Source organism: Scophthalmus maximus, chromosome 8 (genome assembly GCF_022379125.1).
Source record: "Scophthalmus maximus strain ysfricsl-2021 chromosome 8, ASM2237912v1, whole genome shotgun sequence".
NCBI classification, from domain to species: domain Eukaryota; kingdom Metazoa; phylum Chordata; class Actinopteri; order Pleuronectiformes; family Scophthalmidae; genus Scophthalmus; species Scophthalmus maximus.
This window is the reverse complement of record NC_061522.1, coordinates 7,959,673-7,986,029: the sequence shown is the minus strand read 5'-3', so window position 1 is coordinate 7,986,029 and position 26,357 is coordinate 7,959,673. Positions and strand designations below refer to the sequence as shown.

At 40.8% G+C, this 26,357-nt stretch overlaps 1 protein-coding gene across 11 annotated transcripts in view; it reads right to left on the bottom strand.

Moving 5' to 3' along the window:
* The window catches only part of inpp4b (inositol polyphosphate-4-phosphatase type II B), a 173,685-nt gene that overhangs the window by 36,356 nt on the left and 110,972 nt on the right, over positions 1-26,357 (bottom strand). For all 11 annotated transcript variants that reach the window (XM_035636274.2, XM_035636275.2, XM_047333645.1 and 8 more), the window contains 4 exons: positions 15,816-15,927; positions 12,687-12,756; positions 10,104-10,251; positions 3,477-3,607 (listed from right to left, as the gene is read on the bottom strand). In XM_035636274.2, the coding sequence (XP_035492167.2) occupies positions 3,477-3,607; positions 10,104-10,251; positions 12,687-12,756; positions 15,816-15,927 (461 nt within the window). The remainder of the gene's footprint in view (positions 1-3,476; positions 3,608-10,103; positions 10,252-12,686; positions 12,757-15,815; positions 15,928-26,357) is intronic.

Genomic DNA, 26,357 nt, shown 5'->3' with positions numbered 1-26,357 from the left:
AGGTCTGTGTAAGCATGTTAAGGACTCTATCTTCATGTTCCTGTGATGCTGAGAGCACAGCAGGCTTTTTGAATCAATCCACAGTTGGAGATGTTGTATACACAAGAGGAAGAGTGGACGCACGCTGAGAGAGTGGTGGGATCAGTCTGAGCGTGTGAATTAGACAAGTCAGTCACGTCTGACCGCGAAATTTTTCTTTTTTTCTTTAAAAAAAAACATTCATACAATTTATTCCTGTTAACATTGTTTGTTAACATTGTTTGTTGGTTGGTTTGTTTGTCAGCCAAATCGAACCCATTACATTTTGGCAAAGGGGCGGATCCAGGAATGTTTATTCCAAAGGGCCGAGGAGGTAGAAGCAGTCGTCCTCTAACCCGAAGGTCGGCGGTTCGCTCCCTGCTTTCCCCCAGTCTGCATGCCAGTGGGACCTTGGGAAAGACTAAATTGCCTCTGACGGCTCCTCCGACAGTGTATGAGTGTGACAGAAAAAGTGTGCTAAATAGCAGCACTGTATGTGTCTTGTGCTGTAAAGCGCTTTGTGTGGTCAAAAGCCCAATATAAGTACAGTGGATTTACCATTTAACATTGCATGGGAGAGCATTTTATTGACATTTGCAAAGATTTTCCCAGGAATAGTGCATGGACCAAATTTTTTTCATTCATCCTATTTATGACACTGATATTTATGAGAGTGTGCAATTTGGTGTGGCTTGATTGAATGTTGAACCTTGGCAGAGGTATGTTCTAGTGAGTGCCATTCTAGTATAGTTTGGGTTTTTTTCAGCAGGATTTTGCTAATATTACTGAATGGATTTCCAACAAGGAGCAACCCTCCATCCCCCAGTGGTTTGTTAACTGTCATTTTGAATCCTTGAAGAGTATAGCAATTTGACCAGTGCCATCGTTTATCCTTCTTGCAATCTGTACAATAACTGGCTTTACTGGCGACCACACAGATATATGACGCTGCCTTGATCTAAAATATGTAGCTCTGGGCCTTAAAAATGTAATTATCCCATAAGTGGAGTGTAAGATAAACTGTCACATGTGCGCCAGTAACACTGGAGGTCCATCAAACACCATGCCGACATAATTATTTATGTGCCTTTAATTTGCCGGCTCGTAAACAATGGATGTAGGGATGATTAATTCATGAACGGAGCACAGTTATTAGAGCATCTGAAGTATTTGCTGAGGTCAGCTCATCATTAAAAATGGATATGGTGTAGAACTTCAACATAGAGACTATGCCTCAACCTCCCAGAGGAGACCGTCTCTATTTTACTCTTCTTATTCTGCTACCTGCAGCTTCTCATACCATATTTTCTTTTTCTTTCATACAAATAAAACTTAAATGAAATAAACATAGGGGAAAACTCCGTCTGATCCCTGCACACAGATCACAGATTCCACTTTGTGCATTAAAATCCTCCCGACTCCTCAAATTAATGTGCATTAGAGTCAGCCTCTAATTAAGGTAAATGCACTTATAATCCTATTTAAGGACAGCTATGAGCAATGAGCGTACAAACATCTGGACATTCAGCTTTTCCATATGAACATTTTGAAAGAAAGAACATATTGATGCATCCCCGAAAGGGTTCTCAATTTGTACAGCCTACAATCAATAGAACGTGGAACCAATCTTCATATTTGTCGCCATTTGTTTAGCTTTGGTAATCATCTTTTCAATCACCATCTCCCCCGTGTCTGCTCATCATCCACTGGTCCTCACATTCAGCTCTCCACCTTTTGTAATCATATTAGCTATCAATAATTCATTCGCAGCAGATTGCTCACCCAGCTTGTTTGTGTCTGTCATCCTGTTAAGGTAATGTAGGAGAGGATTAGAGTGCCGAGTGTGGCGAGAGCTCCGCCATTTATTGCAACATCTGGGCCACACAGGGAACTTGTCTGGAACTATAATAACCAAAGCCACATTATCCATTTCCCTCGCCCTCAGCCTCCCTCCCTCCCTTAGAGCCCAGGCAGTGAGTGTAGAGGCTTAACTACCATCATCTCTTATCAGCTGGGCAAAGCAAAAAAGCTACAGAAACAAATACCTCATTAGGGGAATGACAGTCAAATTAATCAACAGCCATAATGTTTCTATGGCCACAGCAGGAGCATAGGAGGAGATTATTAAGAAAAAGGAAAAGAAACAAAGAAGGGAAATTCTCGAGAGACTGATCAGTGAACTTTAATGTCTATTCTGCTTGTCCTGTTAAGAGACTGATAATGTACTGCGGACACCTAACAGCCGTTGTTTTGTACAATAAAAGTCTGTCTCCTTAAGGGCTTGTGTATGCTTAAGGGCAATGACTTCTCCACTGTTTGTATGTAGTGTGAGGCTTTATCCTGTTTTCAGGTATTTAATCTGAACAAAAAAAATACGTCACCTTCATATTTCCAAATTCACTTTAAACACCCCATCTCCACAAGCCCTCTATGGCATCATCACATATTCCATGTTTCCTTGTTGAATGTCAAGGGCAGCTGAGAAACAGCCTCATTACTTTCTATGTTCACATTATAGCAAACAGCTTAGATTAATTCTATTATGGAAAATATCTGGAAAAAAAAAACCAACAACCCCAAACTGAGCAAAAATATTTGCATAGTAAATATAACACTGAGTATTTGTAAATGAGATGCAAGAATCATGTTTTTGTTTGTTTGAGATTTGTACCAGTTTTTATGTGTAGTGCAAAGAGTAACTTTAACAGAACACAGAAGGGCACATGGATACACATATTTCAACTGCCCCTTATGAAACCTGATAGATGAACCAACCTCTCATTAAAGCCTTCCAACAACACAAATCACCCAGAATCCATCACTCAAGTCAAAGTTGTCCTCTCTTTCTTGAATTAACCAGACAGTTTTCGGGCTGCCAAAAATATTGTCAGCTATGATCAGGTTATTACTGAATCAACATGTACAAAACAAAAAATATATATTTTTATTTTACCTCTGAAGGACATAGTTAATTAACTGGTATGCCAACCACAGCCAGTAGTTTTACTTGGGCTTTTTCAAAGTACAGTTGTATGCACAAAATTACATTTCAATTTTATTCCAATTCTTTGGGAAAATTGAAAATGTTTTCATTTACATCCAAAGACAAATCATGATAAGAAAAGAAAAAAAAAATACTTACTTACTGGACCAGTCACATGGCTCGTAGTTTGACATGGGATGACATCACTGAACTGATACATTCAAGAAAGCTTTGTACTGTTACCAAGGACACAACCAGAACACTTTCATCTCCAAGTGTGTATGCATGGCATGGCATGGCATATACCTCAGATCAGAATCAGAAAAAATTCCCAGAGGGGAAATTGCTTTTTTCCCCCCATTGCACAGTCTACATGTGCGAGATGCAAAACCCTTTGCAGGTGTCACTGAAGAATTCATCACAAGATAGACACTGCAATAGAGGATGCACAATTTAGAAGTGGGTGCAGTCATACCAGTAATCTTGTCCAGGTCAGCCAAAGTCTCCTGGTAGGAGGAGATGGTTCCTCCATATCTCGTCATCACCTCCTTCCTCAAGTTGTCCCAGTGAGGAGAAAGCTCCCCCAGCTCCCTCAGATCCTGCACCCTACAGAGAAACACAAATTTATGAGATCTTAACAGATAATTGATCAATAAACTGTCAGAATCTTAACTAGTGTTCCTTCTTTGTTTTTATAGTTTGTTGAAAATAGACATCATAGATAATATGATATATTTTTAGGGAGGAAGTAATTGATCAATATCATAGTGCTAGAACTATTTCTTCTGCTTTCAAGTTATCAAAATGTGCCAGTGTGAGCACAAAGTGAATTGCACAAACAACCACCCCCCCCCCCCAAAAAACAAAGCCAGACACCAACAAATTTCTGAACCTCAGGTGTCCACTTGTCCACTCTGCTCTGTCAAATTTTTCCCCTGCACCTTCCTCCCATCTGGTCTTTAGTGGTTGCCTTTCATCTGTGGCTGCAGCCTAAGGCCAAACCCCTTCTGAGCTGCTGTATTAGAAACTAAGAGTGGCCAGGCATCAGTGTGTGTGCATGTGTCTGTGTCTGAGGGGGAGGCTGATTTCCTCCAAGGAAGAAGAGCCTCTTTCACCGGCTCATCATTTGCATGTGAATGGCGACATCAGATGGACAGATATCATTCAGAAAACAGTCATGCAGCATTCACTGAAAGGTAAATGGAGGGGATATTATAGAAATCCGAGGTTTAATACACAGCAGCATTGAGGATAACAAACGCAGTCATACACATTACTTTCATGATAACGAGACCAATTTTCTGTGATTACTCCTCATGCATTTTGTATTCTGTATGTCTATAAATGAAAGGCTGCATGTATAAATGCTTGTTGGTTCGACTTATTGTTAAGACCAGGCATAATTGCTTGAATGCATAATGGAGTAGTTATTTCTTTTTTTTGTACTGTAGTTCTACTATAACACATTAGGCACCGATCGTCTCCCCAGACCATTTCTTGGCTTCCTCCAGGTGAGGAAGTTATTTTTAGATGACTTTGAAGTATTTCAATACACAGAAGAGGGTGATGGAAATGAAGCCAGAGAAAGACATAGAGGGAGAGAAAGAGAGAGGCAGAAATTTCAAAAGATAAGAAAAAGAAAAAACTCAAACAAACAATGAACATTATCCAGACAGAGGAAAACTGTTTCTGGAAATACATGCTGTGGTTGGATTATCTAAAAGAAATTTAAAACATTGTGTTAAATGAAGCTAAATTTATATAATATAACATAATATATGTATAGATCTGCTGATAAACAAGAAATATCAGTACAGGCATACCAGAGTAGATTTAAGATCCTTCAGGAACAGCGTCTCTATTATATCATTTGTCCAGCAGAGAATGATGATGAAATTTTTTTTACATGTAGGACATTGTGTTTAGCATGTAGATATAGAAAAATGTCATTGCTTTCAACATGTGTTGTGCCTTTTATTTTTCATAATTCATTTTTGCCGTTGATCCCTGTAAGACTCTGTCTGTGTTTTCGTGAGTTTTTTTGTTCCTGTTTGTTTTTATATATGAAAGTTGTTTATTTCAATTGCTGACTATCTTGACCAGGAAAGGTATATATTATCTCAATTGGACCCTTCTGGTAAAATAAAGGATAAATAAAATAGAGAAAGTATTAAAAACAAGGGATCCGAATCAAGATCAAGGCTGTTAATTATTAAAAAAACCTCATTGGCCAGTAAATTGTTATCTGATTTTTAAACTTCTAAATATGTCAGTTTTGGCTTTAGGTGGCAGCAGAAATCTCACAACATTTGCAAATCACATGAGATCCAGTTTTCTGGCCTGGCAAAAATGAAATTAGCTGGCTGTGTATTTCTCTCCTGCAGCTGGACAAAACCTCTCAAGGTGCCACATGCTGAGCGACTCTGCAGGTGGTTGCAAATAAGTTATGCTCATGGCGTTGAAGGACAGACAGGGGGGCTCGCTCACAAAGTGAATACATTCCAGATAATAACGAGCAAAGGAAGCTTGCGGTGCTGTGGGCAGCAGCGCAGGAGCGCTTGTGAGATCAGAGATCAGATTGTTCGATGGGAGCGTGACTTCTATTTTTGGCATATAATTAGTGCTTGACGCCATCCTCAATTATAAAGGGATTTTAACAGGGACCAGCGATGAATATACATATACATATATATATACATATACATTAAAATATAAGATAAGAAGATATTACAATGAATACAACGAAATTGCAAAAGCCCCTCCCAGCAGTGATTAAAGAAACTATATTGCAATCATCTGTATATAACAGTAAAACACACACATTCCATGTCATATACCAACATTCATCATAAAACAAGGGCAGGTAGGTTATTATAAATAATGACTATATTGCACAGATCTTAATAATGATATAATAGTGTTGGGTTCAATATTGCAAAGGCTGAGATTAGCATCTTTGTAAATGAGTGGCTTCGAAACCTCATTTTTTAAATAAAAAATAAAATAGCTTAAGTGTGTTACATGAAAAAAATGATAAAAAGAAAAAATAATCACTCTTCTTTTATTGATGCATACTAATAGAAATACAGGGCAGAACAATTTCTTGACCGTGGGACCCTTGTGTGTCAAGACGACAGCATTAAGGTAGATTTCCCAGCTGGGCAGGTCTGAGCAGGGACACTCCACATTTCTCCCTGGTTTCAATCAAATACATTGTTTCTAACCACTTGGGTTGAAGTGGTCCCTAATAACGTAAATGGACAATTTCAACCAATCAAGGGGCAATATTCTGGTATTTTCAGGTTTATAGAGGAAATGTTACTCGGTACATCAATGGTACAATGCCTTTTAACAGATTGCAGTCATTCACAGTAATCGTAGTCCTCTGACCATACCTTTCAGCTGCAACTGCTATTTGTGGATCAGTGTGTCAAACCGCGGTGTGTGTGTCTCTGATCTGGTATTGTGTGCCTGGGAGTGTTGAGTGGAGGTCAGGGTGGATGATCCGGTTGTAAATAAAAAAGACAGGTTAAAATAAAACATAGCTGCTTTGCTAAATGAGGGCGCTAAGGCAATGGGATGGCAGATACAGAGATATAGTATCACCTCCGTAATCACCGCTATTGTCTGAAAAGAGTAAAGGTGCGATTGAGGAAAAGTGTGATAAGAATAAGTATAGGCTGATTAAGTAAATGCATGTAAAACAGGGTCAAAATGTCATTAAAGGCTTTTGGTATTACATCTAACAGCAGACTTTTACAGAAAAAAGTGCTCAAATAAACAGTTGATGCATAAATGTATCAAGGAGTTGGTTCAAATGTGGTAAAAAAACAACAAATTAAATCTAATATTATACAGTGGAATCACATTTATTTTTTTTACAAGTTTAGTAAACTGTGTTATTTAAGTTTGGATGCTGTCCTTCTTTTGAACCTATACTGTAAAGTCAGTAGTGGGGAATACATTTGGTTTGATATTTCAAAAGATTCCCTCCAGGCATGTTTTAAGACATATAAAAATGACTCTATTTATCTACCAAGTAAAATTCTTAAAATTACAACTACCACTCCCTTCTCATTCGAAACGTCCAGAATCTGTGAGTATGCAAGATGACACATCTCGCTCGTGTAACGACTGGCCTCTGTAGCCTGCGCCTTAAAAATCACGCCTGTCCACACCTTGAACTCAGATATGAGTTAAGTGGTGACAGATGAGTGAAAACAGCCTTCTACTGTCAACATCTCCACATTCCTCATTCTGCACAGTGAAGGTCAAACATCCAAGTGAAGCAGCAAAAAGTTAAACACATTTACAGTATGAGAGTTGAAATCACATTTTATATATCTTAAGATAATGAATTCTGAAGTGAGAGTTTATCCCTTTTACTAAGCCTCTTCTGTTGTTTAAGGATGATTGTTACAATCTGTTAAACTGCTCAGGGTTTGTTGACAAAATAGATAATTATGACACGATACAAAACAATATAGAGTCAACTGTGTCAGAGCTGAGTTATAAGTAATTACAAGCATCTGAATTAATGCAATATCTTCTGTAGCTAAATATCCCCCCCCCCCCCCAAAAAAAAAACATAGGTAGATGAAAATATAAATCAACCGGAATAGAAAATATTATGCAAATGGATGGACAAAACAGGATCCTACAAGATAACAAAAGAGATAAGGATATCGTTACAAAGACGACGAAAAATCTACAATTGATCGATTATTTGGATTTGATATTAAAACATAAAGGGGCTGCTGAACTTTGGCCATTTATTTTGACTTGAAGCATGATGCAGATATTAGAAAATGAAAACCAAGGACAAGTGGAACAATGTGTTAAAATTACTTGGGGAGATGACTAGAATGGAGAATAGAATACATTTCCCATGCCATGTGGGCACCTTTATTTCATGGTGCGTTATAGTGCCTCTTCAATTTAATCACAGAGGGCTTTGTGTGTGGGGTCAATAAAACCTGCGTGAGAGGACTGAAGAACAAACCTTTCTTTCACAACACATGCTGCTCTTTCCAACAGGCGAAGTCATTAATGTGGTCCCGGATGTACAGAGCAATGGAAAACAGTGAAGCCTGGTGTTAAAATGTCACCTATATCCTCTTGACACACAATCACAGCATGTGTTTATAAAGAGGAAAAAGAAGGAAACCAGAGAGCTCTTTTACCACACATGTATTCATTATCTTCACGCACGCAGGCGATGTGTCTTTACTGGAGGAACGGACAAAAATCAGTCACCTCCGTGTTCCCAGAGTTAGATTAGAAGACGACTGTGGACTGTAGTCATGAAAGGGAACAAACCGAAAGAAGAAACATCTGAGATTATCAAAGGGGAAGCAAACCAAGCCACCCACCCATCATCCGTCGCGGCCCTCACAACTTTGCAGCACTAACTGAATCATTAAAAACATACAGTTAGCACCAGTGTGGAGCTGGCTGACAGAAATCGGCTAAATGGAAAGGCACCGTGGAGAAAGACAACATTTAAAGAGGATTATCGGAGAGGTGCTTAAACGACCAAGCTGGATTTACGCTACACATGCCTGTTAATAAACAAACCTGGTATAAGGAAGTCATGGTTTGGAGCCTGCTGAGTGCTCATGAGCTGCATTATGCAGATAAGACATTTAATAAATATTCAATAATTGTCTTCTAAATTTAGCTGCAATTTAAATCATCAGTTTGCAGAACTGATCATCTTTTATTTAAACAGAAAGTAGTGTCGGAGATATTGAGAGGGGACATGTGGAGAAGACTACGTGAGCATGTGAACCGATACCAGTACATCTGTTTGACTGGTAAACCGATAACAGAGCTCGTCTGGTCAATCGGTCAATAATTACTCTTGTTTTAATGTGTATGTGTGTGTGTGTGTGTGTTATTTTTCTGCATGTGAATGTGTCCTTGAACTCCGTGTGACCCTACGTTTTTTTGAGCATAAAGAAGTTATGTTATGAAGCTGTGTGTGTGGATGGAATGTTGTGTGTGTGTGTGTGCGTGTGCGTGTGTGTGTTAAAGTATATGAAAAGGGGTTGCCAGGGACAACAGGCAATTTGAGAAATGATCGGTCTTGACAAACATTAGTCGAGCCCGAGGGAAGGGACTCTTTGATCTACTTACGGGTGCACACTCGCAGACTGGTGAAACACCATCACCCTCTGTCCTCGTCCTAACCTGTCCTCATTCTCGCACAGTATTTATTTTCCAAAATGTATTTATTTTCCAAAATATTTCCAAAATGTTTCACATTTATTCAAATCTGCCTTTTTTTTTTTGCAAGACATAATCCAAAACAGGAAAAGGAGAGATCAGTTTTAAATGTCGGAGGGAGTAATAAAACTAGGAGATGTCAAATGCTGTTGGATGAAGATGCCACAGACTGTACGTTGAATAACTTTACTGTGACTGTATGACTGCTGGAAAACTACTCGCACTACACACAGCATGAAGTCAGACCTTAGTTACTCATGCCATGATGGAAAAAGGGCAAATTAACGAGGCAACTTCTTTATTGAAACAAAGTGAGATTGTGTGGGCGCACGGTGAGTAGAACCCCCCCCCCCCCCCCCCCCCCCCCCCCCCCCCCCCCACCCCCAGGTTTTCTTCTTTTGCATTTCAGACAAAATAGCTGCTGATGTCATGTTCGCTGCCCCGAGACTTTAGGGACTCATAGTATCAAACCCACAGTTATTACCGGTTACGCATTCTGCACAGGTGGCATGATGTTCAGTGAGTGGACTGGGAGACGGTGAGCGCGCGCGTGTGTGCGTGAGTGTGTGTGTATGTAAAAGACAATGTTTGTCATTTCTGGATGCATGGTCATAAAAGCCTCTTTTGAAGTGTTAAGCAGATCTGAATAATTAACTCCTCTCCAAATATGGGCAGGACTTTGAAATAAAACTTTACATTCATTTAACTGGGTTGGTAAAGACATCTATGAGTTACATATGCATACTGTACACACGTTTTACTTTGAAATTGTGACTGTCCTCCATTGCACAACCAGAAAACAAGCTCTCTGATGTAATGCGCAAACAGGCTTTGACATATTAAGATGTAACAGTCGGATTTCACAGATGCTTACCTATTCATGTCCTCTTGAATGTACAGTGAGAGCAGCTGTTTGGGGATGCTAAAGGACAATGTGCACTCCTCCATTTGTTCTCGCACAAGCATCCACTTGCTGTCCACCGTTTGAAATCTGTACACCTTGCATACCGGGTTCTTGAACACTGAAGGGAGGGAGACAAGGGGAGGGAAGAACGGCATAGTGAGCCATCTGACAAAGCAAATTTTTCAATTTTACAAAAAGGAAAACCGAGAACCACAACAGCTTCGACAGGGGCAACCTCAAGGGCGCCACAGACAGAAACTCAAAAGTCACCTGTGGTATTCGGAACAAATTAAATTCCATAATCAATAACTGTGTCTGCCATAGATAAGGTGTTTCTCATCTACCAAGGCCTTCTCTCTCTCTCTCTCTCTCTCTCTCTCTCTCTTTTTCAACCCCAGTGGCAATACAACAGACAAGCAGACTGAAATACAGACCTTGTCCTCTTATTATTTCCTTTAATTGGCTGTTTATTGTACAAAAGCAGGGCACAGAAAGTTGTATCATTTTGAAACTTCGCTTGCTAAAACCCACCATCCAACTCTTCTATTAGACCCAATTCATATTCAGCCCCATCTTCTCCATTTTTGTACAGAGTGGCTAATAGCAGCAATCGAAAAGGCTGGAAATGAAAAACAGCTCTAATGCTCTTATCTGCATGCTGGCAGCAGAGAGAAAAAAAAAGCTGTGTGCCTTTCAGAGCGGCAGTCAGAAAGGAAGTCACTCAATAAGTTGGAGCTGAGGCACCCCAGGTGAAACATAGACAATCTCGCTCTAGGCACTCAAATAAGCGTGGAACCAATAAAATGTTTCTTTCTCTCCTTGAAATCAAAAGTGGGATCCACACGTCTGCTCCTTCCTACAGAGAATGCTCCCTTTACCAAAACCTTCATACGGCATCCTGGTCTGGCAACAGATTGTCCCTTTTTTCCAAGTCACCTGACGAAGTGTCCAAGTCATTAATCTTTGTGGTGCTACGTCGTCTGTCCTCGAGTGTTGAAGTTCAGTGATGCCCGCCAACGCAGATGGGTTCATGGAAGTGGCCCACAGTGAAAGTTCATATGTTGTAAGAGGATATTAATTAACAGTTTTAACAACTGCTTCAATTGTGTAGAGTCGGTTTCAAAAGGAATTTTTTGACTAACACTTGAATTCAAAACAATGTATTAGTTTATGAAATGTCCAAAAATTTGCAAAATATCCTTCTCTTGTTACCGTGGAATTTATCTGTAAGTGGATATACATACAGATAATCAAGATATTTTTCCTGTTCATGTTGAAACTAATTATAATCAAGGATAAGACTGGCCCCACAATGACCCCCCAAAAAAGATTCAAATGCTGTCTAAATGAAATGGGACATTCAGACTTTGTTGGCATGGGGATTATAGTGGAGTGAAATGGATGGCAAAAATGAATGTGGAGCACGGGACACATGGAGAGGAGGGGGGTGAGGGCACAACCTTAATCGGAAGAGCGACAGTTGCTGACTTCCACCTCCGACAGAGAAGTGGATTAACCCCTGAACTCCCCCCTGCCACCAAACTAATCTGACCACCAATCAGACGCTTCTGTTTCCCTTCCCGACACCTCTTAAGAAAATGACTTCCCGAGACATGCTGTGCGTGGGCGCCCCTATCTCCCCGCTCGCTGTGTGCTCATTTTGAAAGGTAATAAAATTGGAAGACTAAATTACATTACTCAATCTGGCGGGGTCTGCAGGGAGGGCATTGTTTTGACGGGCTGCAGATGTGCACCTGCAAACACGGCCGCATTTCACGAGCTAATCACAGTGGCGACAGTAAGCGACAGTGACACCATGACAACAGGCGTGCGGCTGCTGGGGGGCTTAGGGAGGTGGTGGGAACCCGGATAAAAGAGAAAATGGATGTGTGGCACAAATTAATGCGTGGGATAAAAAAAAAAAAAAAGGAAACTAGTTTCCCAAGTCTCCTGTGAACAAGGGCTCTGAAGTTTCAACACAGCAGGAGTCGTGACCTATTCAAGTCTATCCTTTTTCTGTCTGTACGTGTCTTTTATTTTCTCTCTACAATTCTATCACTCTCTACCAGAGAGAGGGCTACAATTCCGTGCTGCCGCTACATTAGTCTCCTGCTATGGCGTATTTTGACTTTACACAGTAGGTGTAAATTATTGTAAGGGTAAAGGTGTTCTTTCTGGACTTACTTTTTCTTTTTTAAATAAAATGGGATACATCACAGATATCTCAAATCATGTCGATGGAAGAATTATTCAAGGGCAGTTCAATGCTAATTAGATGCATATCAACATGAAGTGCCTTTTGGATAAAGGAAGATGTCATAGGATGTTAACTACCACAATTCTGCATTACAATGAAGTCTAAACGGATCCTTTCAAGCTTTCCGTGAAGTTCTTGCCATTTCCTACATTTTTTTTTTACTGTTTTTGCAAAGACAAAGAAACAAAATATAAAGAAATAGGTCTAAAGGTAAATTGGAGATTTTTTTCTCTTCCATTGTCATAATATTTAGCAATGAGCGGTGATGTTACAGGTGTTCAGGGTGTGAATCATACCTGGCCCTGTCAGTGGGTTATTTTCTCTGTCAACGCAGCTATGGGACGCAGACTCACAAACCAAGGGACACTGCAAAGGAAAAGAACAGAAAGAGATACAGAGATAGAATATATTACTAGACATCAAAATGTTCTCTTTGAGACAACGACAGGAATGGTGAAGTACTTCTCCGAGGAGTTTGTGTGGTTTGATGATGATTACTACGTATGAGGCACAACAGAGATGACCGCACCCATATGCAAGTGCAGCCTGAGACCATATTTCATCTGACAGACACAGATACAGTTTAGTTGGGTTTTAAAATCCCACGTTAGCTGTGTCGGTCATGAAGTAAAGCAAAGCTGTCAGCAGCTCCCATAAGTATTGTGTTTAATTCAGCTGGATTGATCCAAGCTGGCTGCACAACTAACTTCAGTGGTCCAGATTCATCTTTCTTTTAAAAGTGAAATAATAAACACGCTCACATCAGTGTGATATCACCGATTTTTGAAATCAACAGCAGATGACAATGCCTGGATGTTTAAAGAGTGAATAACTATTTTGTTAGCTCGCAATAATGTAATTTTCAAAACACAGCCTGTTAATGATACTAGCTACTGCCTGTGCTGTATGCACTTTGCAAATTCTCCATTTAAAGACTAGACCCGTAGGAAACTCCCCACACGCGGCGGCAGTGAGCTGCTGTTGTTTCAGCCATCAGTGATGTCACAGCAGGTGACGGCTGGAGGGAAACTCCTGCTGTGACATCACTGATTGGGTGATGGGTTGGTAATTCATAAACCGCTGTTTCTGTCTTTATATATTTAATAGACTGCAGCTTCCTCACCTGATAGTTAGTTTTAAGTTACTATGCATTGACATATATGGCAGAATGCTTTTTATGTAGAATAACAGGTTACTGGGGAAAAAAGAAGATAATAAAACAACCAGAAAAATTCAATAATCCAATCTTCCAGACCCTTTCTCCTTTTCTTTTTTTTTACACATAGAACACTGAGCCACTTGTCTGTTGTCATTGTAAACAGCAGATACGAAGTCTACAATTGCAGAAGTGGCAGATTTACCCCTAGAAATTCTTAGTAAAGTTTGAAACAATAGGTCCTTGACTTCAGATAAACGTAGAAGAAAGCAGACTTTTCACTACGTGGGGTTTAAGAACGCAGCAGGAGATCGTCTGAATCAGATGTGTTCAAAACAGCAGGAACATTTCTGGAAAACTGAGGCGAGGGGTGACCCCTGGACAGAGCACCCCACTCATTCGCCGCAAATCTTCTTGCAAATTTCCTTTTGTAGTCTCCATTAGCTCACTTTTAAAAGGGGAGGTGGCAGGAAAAGCCAACCGGTCGAGACAGATGACCGCCCACAACCGAGTCAGTTTTTGTCAGAGATTTCTTCCTGTTAAAAGGGAGTTTTTTCTCTCCACAGTCGCCCAGAGCTTGCTCATTGTGGGATTTGTCTGGTTTTCCCTGTAATATTGACCTCACCAATGTTAAGTCCCTTGAGACAATGTATGTTGTGATTTGGCACTATACAAATAAATTGAATTGAATTGAATTGAATTTGAATGACTGCTCGGAACAATCCCTCACCTCTCCCATAGCTCAGAGACTGATGCTGGATAGAACAGACTTCCATCCAACAGCTGTACCCGCACACAAAGTCAAAATAAACTGGGTCCGTTGAGCAGAACTGACAGAAACAACCATCTGGAAATTTCAGGGAGCGTAAAAGCAACGACTGATAATGAAAAGTATTAACAATGAGCCAAGGGCCACAGCTGTGGAAGGAGACCCGGCCTGATTGTAGGCGGTGGGCAGCATGTGTTCGACGGCTCTTTGATGACTAAAATATGGAAAGGGATCAGATCAAAGGTGACCGGAGTCTCTTTCCTTGTTTCAGCTGACTGCTTTTTGCGGGGTCAGTGGGATATTCATGCGCAGCAGCCGACCCAACAATGACAGGGAATGATGACACGAGTGCCTACAACCCGCCCAAAGACACACAGACGCCTACGGTACGTTCAAGCAGCCAGACAAACACACGACTTAGGTAAACTGAACCGCTCTTGTGTCCCAAGTCAGCCCTCCCTAGTATTTGTCATATTCCTTCCCTCTCTATTCCCCTCATCTTCCACAACAGAAACACCACACACAAGGGGAAATGTGCTATGACAACACACACACACACACACACACACACACACACACACACACACACACACACACACACACACACAGAAGGCAACACATTCATCAAGGCGACATGGGCAGATTGTCAGTGACACTCTGGAGCCTGGCAGGGACCCTCCCTGCACCAGCAACAGGGGTGGGCAGAACTGAATGCCAGTCATCCATGTAGAAGCCGTTGGTCAATTATATAAGACAGTGATTCACACACATGCGCATGCACACACACACACACACACACACACACACGCAGAACAGCAAATCAACAGTAGGCAAGGACTGCAAGTCTCCATGCTGCCGCGCAGAGCTGTGCTGTGGTGAAAGAAAATCTGAACGTTCCCCCTTTAAAGATCAAGAAAGATCATTAAAGCTCCTTCTTCACTCCACCACTGGCTCTACAGCAACAATTTGCTAGACAAATGTTCGACAAAACTGTCTCCATTAGGACATGTACAAGAAATCAAGACACTCAGAGTACATACAACTTCAGCTCTGGTGTGGCAGCATCCCATTTAGAAGCCACACTCCTCAGTTTACTGTCAAACTCTGACGGAGAACACTGTCTGTTCCTCTTTCGCTGCCCTCATTACGTACGTAAGGAAAGCGCCGAGTTAAGCGGTATGCATTGTGTGAGATTAGAGTGGAGAGGGGGAGGGGGGCAGCAGCGAGAGCGCTACATTGAGGAAATATCTTGGTCAAATGAACAAAGGTTACAGGACAAAAATCTGACAGATCTATCAGAAAGGTAATGTGGTCAGTCCTCGCACCGGTCCTTTTTTCTTTACACATGATAGAGAGATAACACACATGTACGCCTCCTCATTAGGGTTCACTGAAATGTATTTAATCTCGTTGGGGGATTTGAGAGGTGCCAGTCTAATCCCAGCATTAGCACAAGGCACCTGGAGCACGGAGGCTCTTGCTCCGTCCAGTCAATCTTACCTTCTGTGATGGAATGTCAGCGGTGATGTGGTCTACATCGACCTCCTCCATCTCCCCCATCTTCAGACGACTCACCACCACTGCTCCTGCTGCGCACACACCATCAGATGACCTACGAGACAGGAGGAGAGGAAAATAAACATTTTGCATTAACCTCTTAATCTGCCGGATAAAAATTGTGTCCGGTGAAATGATCTTTTCCTCTGGCTACTACCCCTCTGTGGGTCTCAGCTTATTTTCCAGCCTTGAATAGGTTATAAAGCTGTTTGACTAAAGAAAAGTGAAATCAGGACATGGACGCTTGCGCTGTGGTTGATTTTGTTTCCTGACAGGTTTTGCAGAAAAGAGCCTGCAGAATAAAGCCGAGCCCACGCCGGTGGGAAGCTGATGGGGGTGAGGGTAGGAACATGTCGTGTAACTGTTCAAACGGCCATCTAATAACCCAGGCTTTGTGCCCTGACAGAGAGCAAATTTAGACTAGAGTTTTCATATCAGGAAGCCAGACCAATCACTTTCCAAATCATGGCGCCATGATTAAGGAGCTGATAGAAAATCTATAGTATTGGCAGCGAGACAGACACTCTCAAATGAAGAAAAATAGTCCCTGGGCATCGCAGGAGCAAGTCTGATCACCTTAACAGACCCACCCCTAATGTGCTCAGTTCCACTCCAGCTGGAGAAAATATTGGATGTTGTGTGGCAGCTAATGGTCTAGGGAGAGGAGGGGAAGGATGACACACCCCTGCCGGAGGAGGGAAGAAAAAAACAGCAGAGATGATGATGGAACCGGAAAGCACGCTTTCAAGACCAATCCATCTTGGTTGGATACGAGGAGGAAAAATCTACCCGAGGGAAAAGAGGACAGGGAGGAAGACATGCAGAGGAGAGGTGGGTGAGAAGAAAGTGAGGGAATGCAGGAGAGGAGGAAGGAAGGAAGTGTGTCTGTGGTGGCGGGACACTGGGAGATTCAGTTAGTGCTTAATGTCTTACAGCAGTCCGCAGGCAGACACAATAACATTGGTTGGTTTATAAATCTAATCATTGTCCCTTGCCAGACAGCTGTCTCAGTGTTTACTCCTCTGCTCATTTCCCTGTCCCCCCAAACCCCATTTCTCACCCTCATCACCTCCCCCCCTTGTGTTTTTCTGTGCCACAGAGGACTCGGTAAAAGAAAGTCACCCTGACTTTGAAGAATCAGTATGTACCGACGGTGGCCCACAAATAATCGAGGAAGTGGAGATTAACATGCATCACATTCAGTGATAGTCCTCCCAAGGCAAACCTTAGGGGTTACGGTGGCCCCCTACTCTTCAGATTGCTCCGCCTCAATCCACTAATGAAACCTTCCAGTTAAACAGACAGAAGACGTTTTTAGAGACTGCTTTAAGATAATTGATTAAAAAAAAAATCTAATCTTAACTCAGCACTTATTCAAATATGTCTCTACATATTATTGTCTGTGAGGAGATAAAAACTTATTCCAGGAGGCAGAGATGGTTTTATTGAGCTCTGTCACCACAGTGTAGGTTTACTGCACATTCAGCTCAAGTCAAGCAAAGAAAAGAGACGGAGGTGAACGTCCTGAAGGAAAGTCTGATTTGCAGTGACACACTTTATTTTCTTCTTTTTTTTTTACAGTTTTTTAGGCTGCTCACAAACTGACCTCGAATTAAATCTTCCCCTCAACTTCCAGATCTCATCGTCTCCCATCCCTTTATTTCCTCCTGCTAGAACTGGCAAGGAAACAGATTTGCAGATTGTTCTTTGCCTGCGAGCTCCCTTTTTTTATTTGAAATTTAATTGGCCCGGGTTCTCTTTTTTGACAACACCTAATCTGACAGCTTTGTTAAAGGGACAAAAATAATGCGCTTAGAATGTCTTCTGTGTATTTTGCACAATTCAAAAAAGAATTATTTTTTTTGGAGGGAAACTCTCTCATTCATTAACACATTTTTGGAAGTATGGAATATCTGTCTCAAGGGGCTTTTTATGTTTTTATGTATGAACCATACAGTTTGGTCCAAATTTCTGACACAACTTTTCCAATTAGGAAAAAGGTGTAAATTATTTGTATAAAATTAAAGTCTCTACATTTACTTCAACTGAATAACTACTGATTCCCTGATTATCGCTTCAAAGATATATTCATACAAAATGTCCACTAATGATCCATTACATTCATTTTAGGGTAAAGTTTTCTTCCTACCAAGAATAAATGAATTAATGTATTCTTCACTGCAGAAGCAGCTATATGATGCTTACTTTGTTGTGAATCTACTGTATATGTATACAGAAAATTTGGCAGTTCATTTAATATTATCGAGATTCAAGCCCCACATTGTCTGTGGAAGGGGAGTGGCCAGAGAAAAAGTAATTAACAGGTTCCTACACAGGCAACAAGACAATGCGACAGCCTTGAAGCGTAGTAGCGAAAGTGTAGATGGGATTCTTGACCTATATAAAGCTGACGGGTGAGCTAAATATAGAGCTGGCTACTTTTCACTGAGGACAGATGTTAGGACTCGGGACTGTAATAATGGGAAACGCCGGCTGTCTGCGGGAAACTGCTGGTCCAGATTTTCATTGGGGATGAATGACATTATCATGTGACTCAACAGTAATTGCACATTTTGCAACTGGAGGACTGACTCAATCAATAAGACGACACTGCAGTCATTGTTCATAGAGCGGGCCAGAATAACCAGGGGACCCTGCTGAGCACACTTCTCTGGCTCGTCTGGACCACTTGAAGAATATTCCCAAGGAAAAATCTGCCCTGGTTTTCTCTTGATGAAATTGGACTTGCCGGAAAAAATATATATTCAGAATCTAAAATGAATGTATAACAACCGGTGTGACCTGTATTAACGTATGTATTTAATCTGGTTGGAAATGAAAGAACTTTTTAAGCTTGAAAGGTCGAACAAGCATCAGATTTCCAATCAAAACAAGCTGATGTGTCCAGAATTAACCAGTGCGCTCAATCTCTACAACATGCAAATGTCTGCAATGGAGAGAAAAAAGACATCGGTAACATGCAGAAAAGGAGCTTAGTTAGAGCAAGATGCATACTTGCACAAGATTCAGCGTTGCAGTTGTTCCAACACACATGCGCTGTGCTCTCTATTTGTTGCCATTTGTATTAGTCATTTGTGTGACAATTAGCCACAATTAGCATTTGAATTCTTGAGTTATAGCCAAAATTATGTTTTGTGAAGTCACAGGGACCTTGACCTTTGACAGGCGAAATCCAATTAGTTAATCCTGACTTCCAACTTCCAATGTTTGTGTCAATTTTGAAAGAATTCCCCTCAGGACAGATGGACAACCAGAAAACCTACAGGTAGTGCCACCTGCTGCGGCTGTCACCAACACGGCGACATGAAAATGAAAATATCAGGAAGGGATACAATTTTTTTATGAGATAAATACTCTGTGTGTCCACGGGCACTTCTTTCTTGCTGAGCTGCAGCAGAGGGACATGAAGGAATTTGATATTGAAATCACACTGCTCAAGTCTCTTATTTGCGTCAGCTCAGCACAGAACAAGGATTGTGGAATTTTTTCCCCTGCACATCACTTACATTGCTTTGTGCAGGGAACTCTCCGAGGCCAGTTACTGTGACCAATAACTTTTTCAATGGGCATGTGGGTACTATTTTGATAAAGACATTAAAACATGTGAACCTGTCCTTTAATGGACAGGACAGTAGCTATGTGTTAAATTGGATTTAAGACCAGATACAGTGCATGCTGCATTACGTGGGCACTAAGTGTCAATCACAGGTAGAAACACGTAATATACATTTGAATGTCTAGTAGCTTTTCCGTATGTAATATACACACAGTACTCATTATAGCACAAATAAATGTAAAGATTTTTGTATATGTCTATATTGTCACAGTAAAGATGTGGGCGATATATGTATTTGTTTTCTGACAATGAAGGAGGCGGCTGGCGTACAGTGCGAAGTCCTTGAAAAGCTTAATGCAGATCGATGGCAATTGAATGAGGGAGGGCGGAGGCAACGGTTGAGTGGGAGAGGGCAGGTGGCGCAGTGACACAGAGCGTCATGTGTGCCCAGATGATGACCTTCATCACCACTCACTCAATTAATACAACATTATTAACACTTCAGTGGTTGGGGGGGTCAAAAAAAATCTGATTCGGAAAAACGGAGGAGAAACTCCAATCGTCTTTTTATGTGTAATGACTCTCAAACAGGGAGAGAGAGCAGATGCCTGCACAGCCAGCCAACAAGGCTTCATAATCGTTTTTAAACAAACTTTAAAAAAAAAAAAAGCTGACAAAATAAAGTTTCCTATCATCTGTGTCAGACAGATTGTTTTGTCCTGTAACTGCTTTGGAAAAAGAAGCCAACCAACAGTATCTAGAGACATGCATGGACTTAGTTGAAGGACATTCATTTTTTTCTTTTCTCAGGTAAAGGTAGTGAGCAGTGGATCGAAGAGGAAACGGTGAAGAAATAAAACGTTAAAGGAATATTTCTTATTTGATTTCTTTCTATAAGAAGATTCCTTCTTATATCTGTCGGTCAAATATAAAGATTGAAACCAGGAGACACTCAGCTCTGCATTAGTAGCAGAAACTTATTTCTGTCCAAAGGCAATTACATCTGTGTACCAGCACCTCCAAAGCTCACTTAACATAAAAAAGGAAGCGTAAAAATGACAGGTTGTGGTTTTATGTCGGATTACATGCGGGACTATTTGCTGGCCGAGCACAGAGACTTCCTGAAATTGCTGCTTAAGGACTTGGGGTCTTCCAGCTAAGCTAACCAGCTGCAGGTTGTAGCGTTACATTTAATGTGAAGTGAATGTCAATCTATTTTTTAACATCCTAAAGTTTAGTACACACAATGGCCTGGTTTATCAAGACGGGTGTCTACACTGTATAAGTCACGAAAAGGTTGGGGTGTTGGGATTGTGTTCATAAAACATAACATCAGAGGCAACAAGTAAAATTTTAATGCCGAAAAACTCCACAGCCCCAGATTTTTATTACCGTGTGCACCAGCTTAGCCGCGAGCAGGGTAATGTTTTTCACCCCTCTGTGTGAGTGTATCTGAGTGTGTGTGTACAAAATAACTAAAAAACATATGGCCAGATTTTCACCAAGTTTGGTGGAGACATAACTTGGGAGTCCTGCCTGCCAGCCGAGGTCGGGGCACTTGTCCCGGGCGGGATTTCTCCCGGTGCTGCCAACCGTCAGTCCGACTGTGACAGACGGACCAATGTGTTTGTGAAAACAAATGGCACCAAACGCTGTTTAGTTAGAGGCCTTTTAAGTTGTGTAAAAAAATGTTTGCATCATTATGAAATATATACAGCGTTTATACTGTATAATGGCCTTTATACAACACATGCGATTTATGCATCCCCCCTCTCATGCATTTCAATGTTGATTTATTGTCTCAGGCCCAAACCGAATCGAAACAATTTGTCAGATTTTTGCGCAGCTCTCCTTGGAGCCACAAAAGACTTCAGTAAATTATTTTCACAGGCAGTAGTTACTCGCCAAGACCTGTAAACAGTCTTTGATGTGTAAAATATGTGGCGTTTTAGCTTTTAACTCTAAAGTCTATTGAAGTCCAAACTTGACCATACTCGCTTATTTGCCTATGCACTAAAGCTGCGCTGCCCGACTTTCACCGTTTACCAGCTCCAAAATACTGATGAACGGTGCAGAATGCATCACATCTGACGAAAGCGACACTCTCTTCTGACATCATGAATCTCAGCTCTTGCCAAGAATCTTAACTTCTTTGTCTTGAGGTTTTCCCTCGTCACCCCAAACTGATTAGGCAAATGTCTCTTAAGACATTTGTCCTTAAGGTAACAAGTAGAAGTTGCAAAACAGCACCTTGTGAGTCGATGAACAGATTATATGTTTACTGTATGTGTGATCAATGTGATCAATATGTTAACCACCTGCGACCTTGTAGACACATTAAAAAAACATAAAAGCCCAGGACGTCTACATTAGACATCACAACAACTAGGGAAATATTCATTCAAATGGCATACACACAAAATTAGATAAAAGAATAAAAGAAAAGAGACAGGGAATGGGAAAGAGCAGGAGAGCAATTCCTTGCTCTCTGTGGCATATCATTGTTTCTTGCCACATCATTACCAAACTGTCACCTGTAAAGCTGCGACAGTATTGTGTCAGGTTGATCTATGTCATTGTCCCGTGAGACCTAATAGGATGAAGCCATAAGGAACACCAGGTTTCATTAACAGCCTCGGGGGAAGAAGCACAAACAAACCGTTATCGGTGTCCCGACATCACTTTGATCAGGGGATTGAAGGGGATGCTGTATGCAAATGACAGTGTGGGCATGTATGTGGGTGATAGAGAGGAAGACGATCTAAGGTTGGTGTGTGGGGGTGTGTGTGTGTGTGAGAGTTACTGTTGCTAGCGGTGATTGTTTGGGCATGTTGACATAGGTAGGCAGTAACTGATAGGTGTTCTGTGCTCCATTGACTCTTAGTTGCGAAGGAATTGAATGGTAGGAAGGGTGGTGGGCCATAGATCTATACACACAGAAGAGATGAAAAGGGGTGAGTGAATGTCTGCGGAAAGGCAGTGAGGGATGCAGGTTAACACACTCAGCAGCACCTCATAATCCACAGAGAGTTTCTAGGAATGAAGGTAGAGAGAAAGACATAACAGAGAAAGCACAGGAGTTGCAGATATTATGCCGTCTTCTTTGCCTTCCTTTTACCTGTAGGATGGATTTAAAAAAACAAAAAACTAACAACTTACAAGACATTATACAATAAGGTTGCCTCCTTAACTGTGTAAAGGCCACAATTTACCTAAAAATCCTCATTATATGGCACAACTTTCATATTTCACATAAGGAGATAGATCAATTCAAATGAATCCTTCTTTAATCTGAAGTGGTTGAGCTCTCAGCTCAGGTATCTCTTGCCTCAGTTTTAAAGAAAGCACACAACCTGAATAAATGCAGTAAAATAAAAAAATAAAAATGACAGTAAGAATGTCGGCATCAAACAGATCACTGAATTAATTTTTGAAGATAAAAATTAAAAAGAAAAATTGAAATTGCTCGCTTTAATGACAACAATGAAATAGTGTGTACAAATTGGGATTATCAGACAACAGAACAGTACGGGGTGAATACTTTCCAGTTTGAATAAAGTTGTGTATAACATGATTGTGTGCTTAAAAGCTCACACCTTATCCTGTGTGTAAAAAAACCTCTGTAAAAATCTATTTGCACGAAAAAATATCCCAAATCTCAAAACAATATGAATTTGGCTGCTGTGCTGAATAAACAGTTCATACACAATTGAAGAATAATTTACAAATTGTAAAGTTTGAACTCTCAGCTTGTTCATAAACCGAACACTAGCCTTAGCATGTTGAACAAGGGGAAATCTTAACCTGCCGGCGGTGCTCGACGAAAAGTCAGGAGATCACCGACAAAATTAGTCTGATGTAGACACAGTTTTTCCTTTTACAGCTTTTTGGTTCATTGAACTGAACATTTTCCTGTTGACCACCAGCTCCTGTGTTCTGTGAGGGTAAACTTATTGTTTTTGTCAAAAGAGTCTGGCTGCTTTGATCAGAGGAACATAATGGCTGTTTACTCCCTAACAAAACTGTCTATGTCTGGAAGTACAGTATCCTTTCTACAATATTGTCAAACATGTTATAATAATCTAGGGGTGTCTCTGCCAAAAAACAAGCACTTTTAACGTAAGTACTCTGATGTGGAGAAATGCCCAGTTGGATTACACTGAAGCTGTTTCAGGGTGCCAGTTATAGCTTCCTCACTAAATATTGGACCTATTCCAAACATTTTTGTCCCTATTAATCATTTAGATGCAAAAAGATGCGGAAAATAGGGCCCAGGTTTAAAAACAGAAGCTTTTTGAATCTTTTGAAAACTAAATATGTGCAAGGTGTAGATTGAGATCTTAACAACCAGCACTAACTCTGCTATCGAAACTTGCCTTTGAGATGAGATCGGGTTATGGGAGGCGGCTCGGAGCTCTCCTCTCCTTCTCAATGTATAAGAGGGCTGGACATTGGTATAGACAAGGCAGGAAATTAGCATTTTTCAAAGTCTCCCTCTCGGGGTGTTAAAAAGTCAAAGGGATCGGGTTATGTAAAGTTATGTCCCCCCTGCAAAATATAACTTCAGACTGACATGTCGGTGCAGCACAGGAATGCGACCTTTGTCCAAATACAGGCGTGCATGAACAGTGTAATAATGAAAGAACCTCTGTGTTTTCCTCCTTTCCTGGACATGAAAAGATGCAAAGTGCGAAGAACGTACCTTTCTCTGCGCAGTGGTTGCCCCTTTCCCTCTCTGAGGTCAAAATCAGTACAGCTACTGTACTTAACTAAAACACACTTCCATGGTGTAGTGCACTACTACTGGGATGAGGCGGTATATTTGACCTTGACCTAAAATGAAAGCAGTCTCAGTTTTGACTTTGCACAGACACAGTAAGCCCTCATAACAAAAACATGAAGGCAATTTAATGGAGGATTTGGCCAAACATTCACAAGCCCCTGTGGAGTTTTGTGTGCGTTTCTGTACGTGTGAGTACGTGTCCACACACACATGCACACACGTGGAATAACCAGACCTGACTGACCATTTATGTAAATGTTTGTGAACAAAAATAACAGAAATGCGCCCGGGCAGCATATCCCTGCAGTGTAGCCTAACTCACAGTTTACTCCAAACAGTGTCAACACTATGAGTCAATATGAGCTTCTTGTTATGCTAATAGAAGATACATGTCACATCGCATATGCGGCACGCATGATTGGACAAACAGAAGTAGAATAAATGCAAGTTGTTCTTGTTTGCCGAGATGCTATGAGCGGAGATGTGCTGGTTACTCTTGAGATTTCCCAAGGTTAGTGGAATCAGACATCAAAACAAATAGAGCTTTCCTTGGTGGCTTCACAAGTCTCTCAAACTATTTTATCCTGGATATTGAATTGAATCGATAACTGCACTGAATCAGGGTTGTGCCAAAATGCAGAATATGTAAGATCTGGGAGATGACAGTCGAGCTCTGCTCGAACTCGCCCACGCTGTAGTGAGACGAGGATTAGCATCTGTGTCGATGAACTTTAAGTGTTTTGCGGTTTAAGAATTAAATTTCACTAAAATAGGAAAAATACAACGTTAAAAAAAAATCTGCTATTTGTAAAATGATGCTGATAACATTATCCAGAAACCATAAAACTTAGTGGCCCTTGAACACTCAGGGTACACCCCCACTGGTGATTTTAATTGTTTTGATAATTACCATTATCATCCTGTTGAGTACACGGACACTAAATTACCTGCATATCTCCATCCACCTTCCACTTGACCAGATGTGCAATGAGCCAGAATAAACGAAAACACCTGCGTGCAGAGTCTTTAAAACAAACCTTGTTCTACCCAGAAATCCTCACACTAAACATAGTCATTGGTGAAAAAAAAGATACTTATACACAATATATCATAAATGTACATTTTTGATACTGGTCTCATGCGCATACTATACATGTTCTCCCTTTTGGAAGGCTTAGCTGTTACCTTGAGTCCATATTTGCAATCTTTTGCATAACTTTTGCATATCATTGGTAGACTGCAATATTACATCCATACATAAATGTGTGAAATACATTCAGCTGTACATCTAAGTAGTTTTGTATATGTGTGCTTGTGTGTTGGTATTTCTAGTTTGATTGTATTTTTTAACCAAAGCAATGTGTGCAATGTCTATTTTTACACTGACAAAACTACAGTATTTTCAATAGCTGCGAATTGATTAGGTAAATTAGAAAATAAAGACAAAAGACATTAGTATTACAAGGCAGTGTGCAAGAAATACAAGCATGGGAATATTTAAACCCATTAAAAGCCTACGTGGACAGTGCATTGCATTATTGAGGATGATATTAAACAGCAAGTCAGACAGGATATTATGCATGACCCTCACTCTCTCTGGTGCACACACTGGAGTTGGCGCAAAAGGAGAGATTGCATTGCTCGGGTACTTTGCCCCAGCTTCAGTGATGGAAAACCACAATTTAATCTCAGAGCAAAAAAAGAGGATTGGCTTAGAAAATAAAAAAATAAAAATTAACAAAACTGTGAGACATGATTGTAAACACATTCCCTTTCCCTCTCTTCCTGTCTCCATTATGTCCTCATTATCATCACCTCATCACTTAGACAAGGACTTGGTATGAGCTGTGCCCCTAGCATGCCTCAGCACCATGTCGGACCAGATTTTATTAAATCTCTCTCCTCCTTTGGCTCCTAACACCACATCTCATTTCCTCATCTCTTCGACCTATGTGTGTTTTGTTGCAAAGAGATGATCTAAAGATAAACCCAACCTGATGAATGATTGACCTGGACTTACCAGGGCACTATCATCGTTTGATATGGATTTTATGTTAAATGATGTGAAAGATGTTACCCCTGATATCCCTGCTCAGTTTATTGTAATGGTAAAAAAAAAACTTAT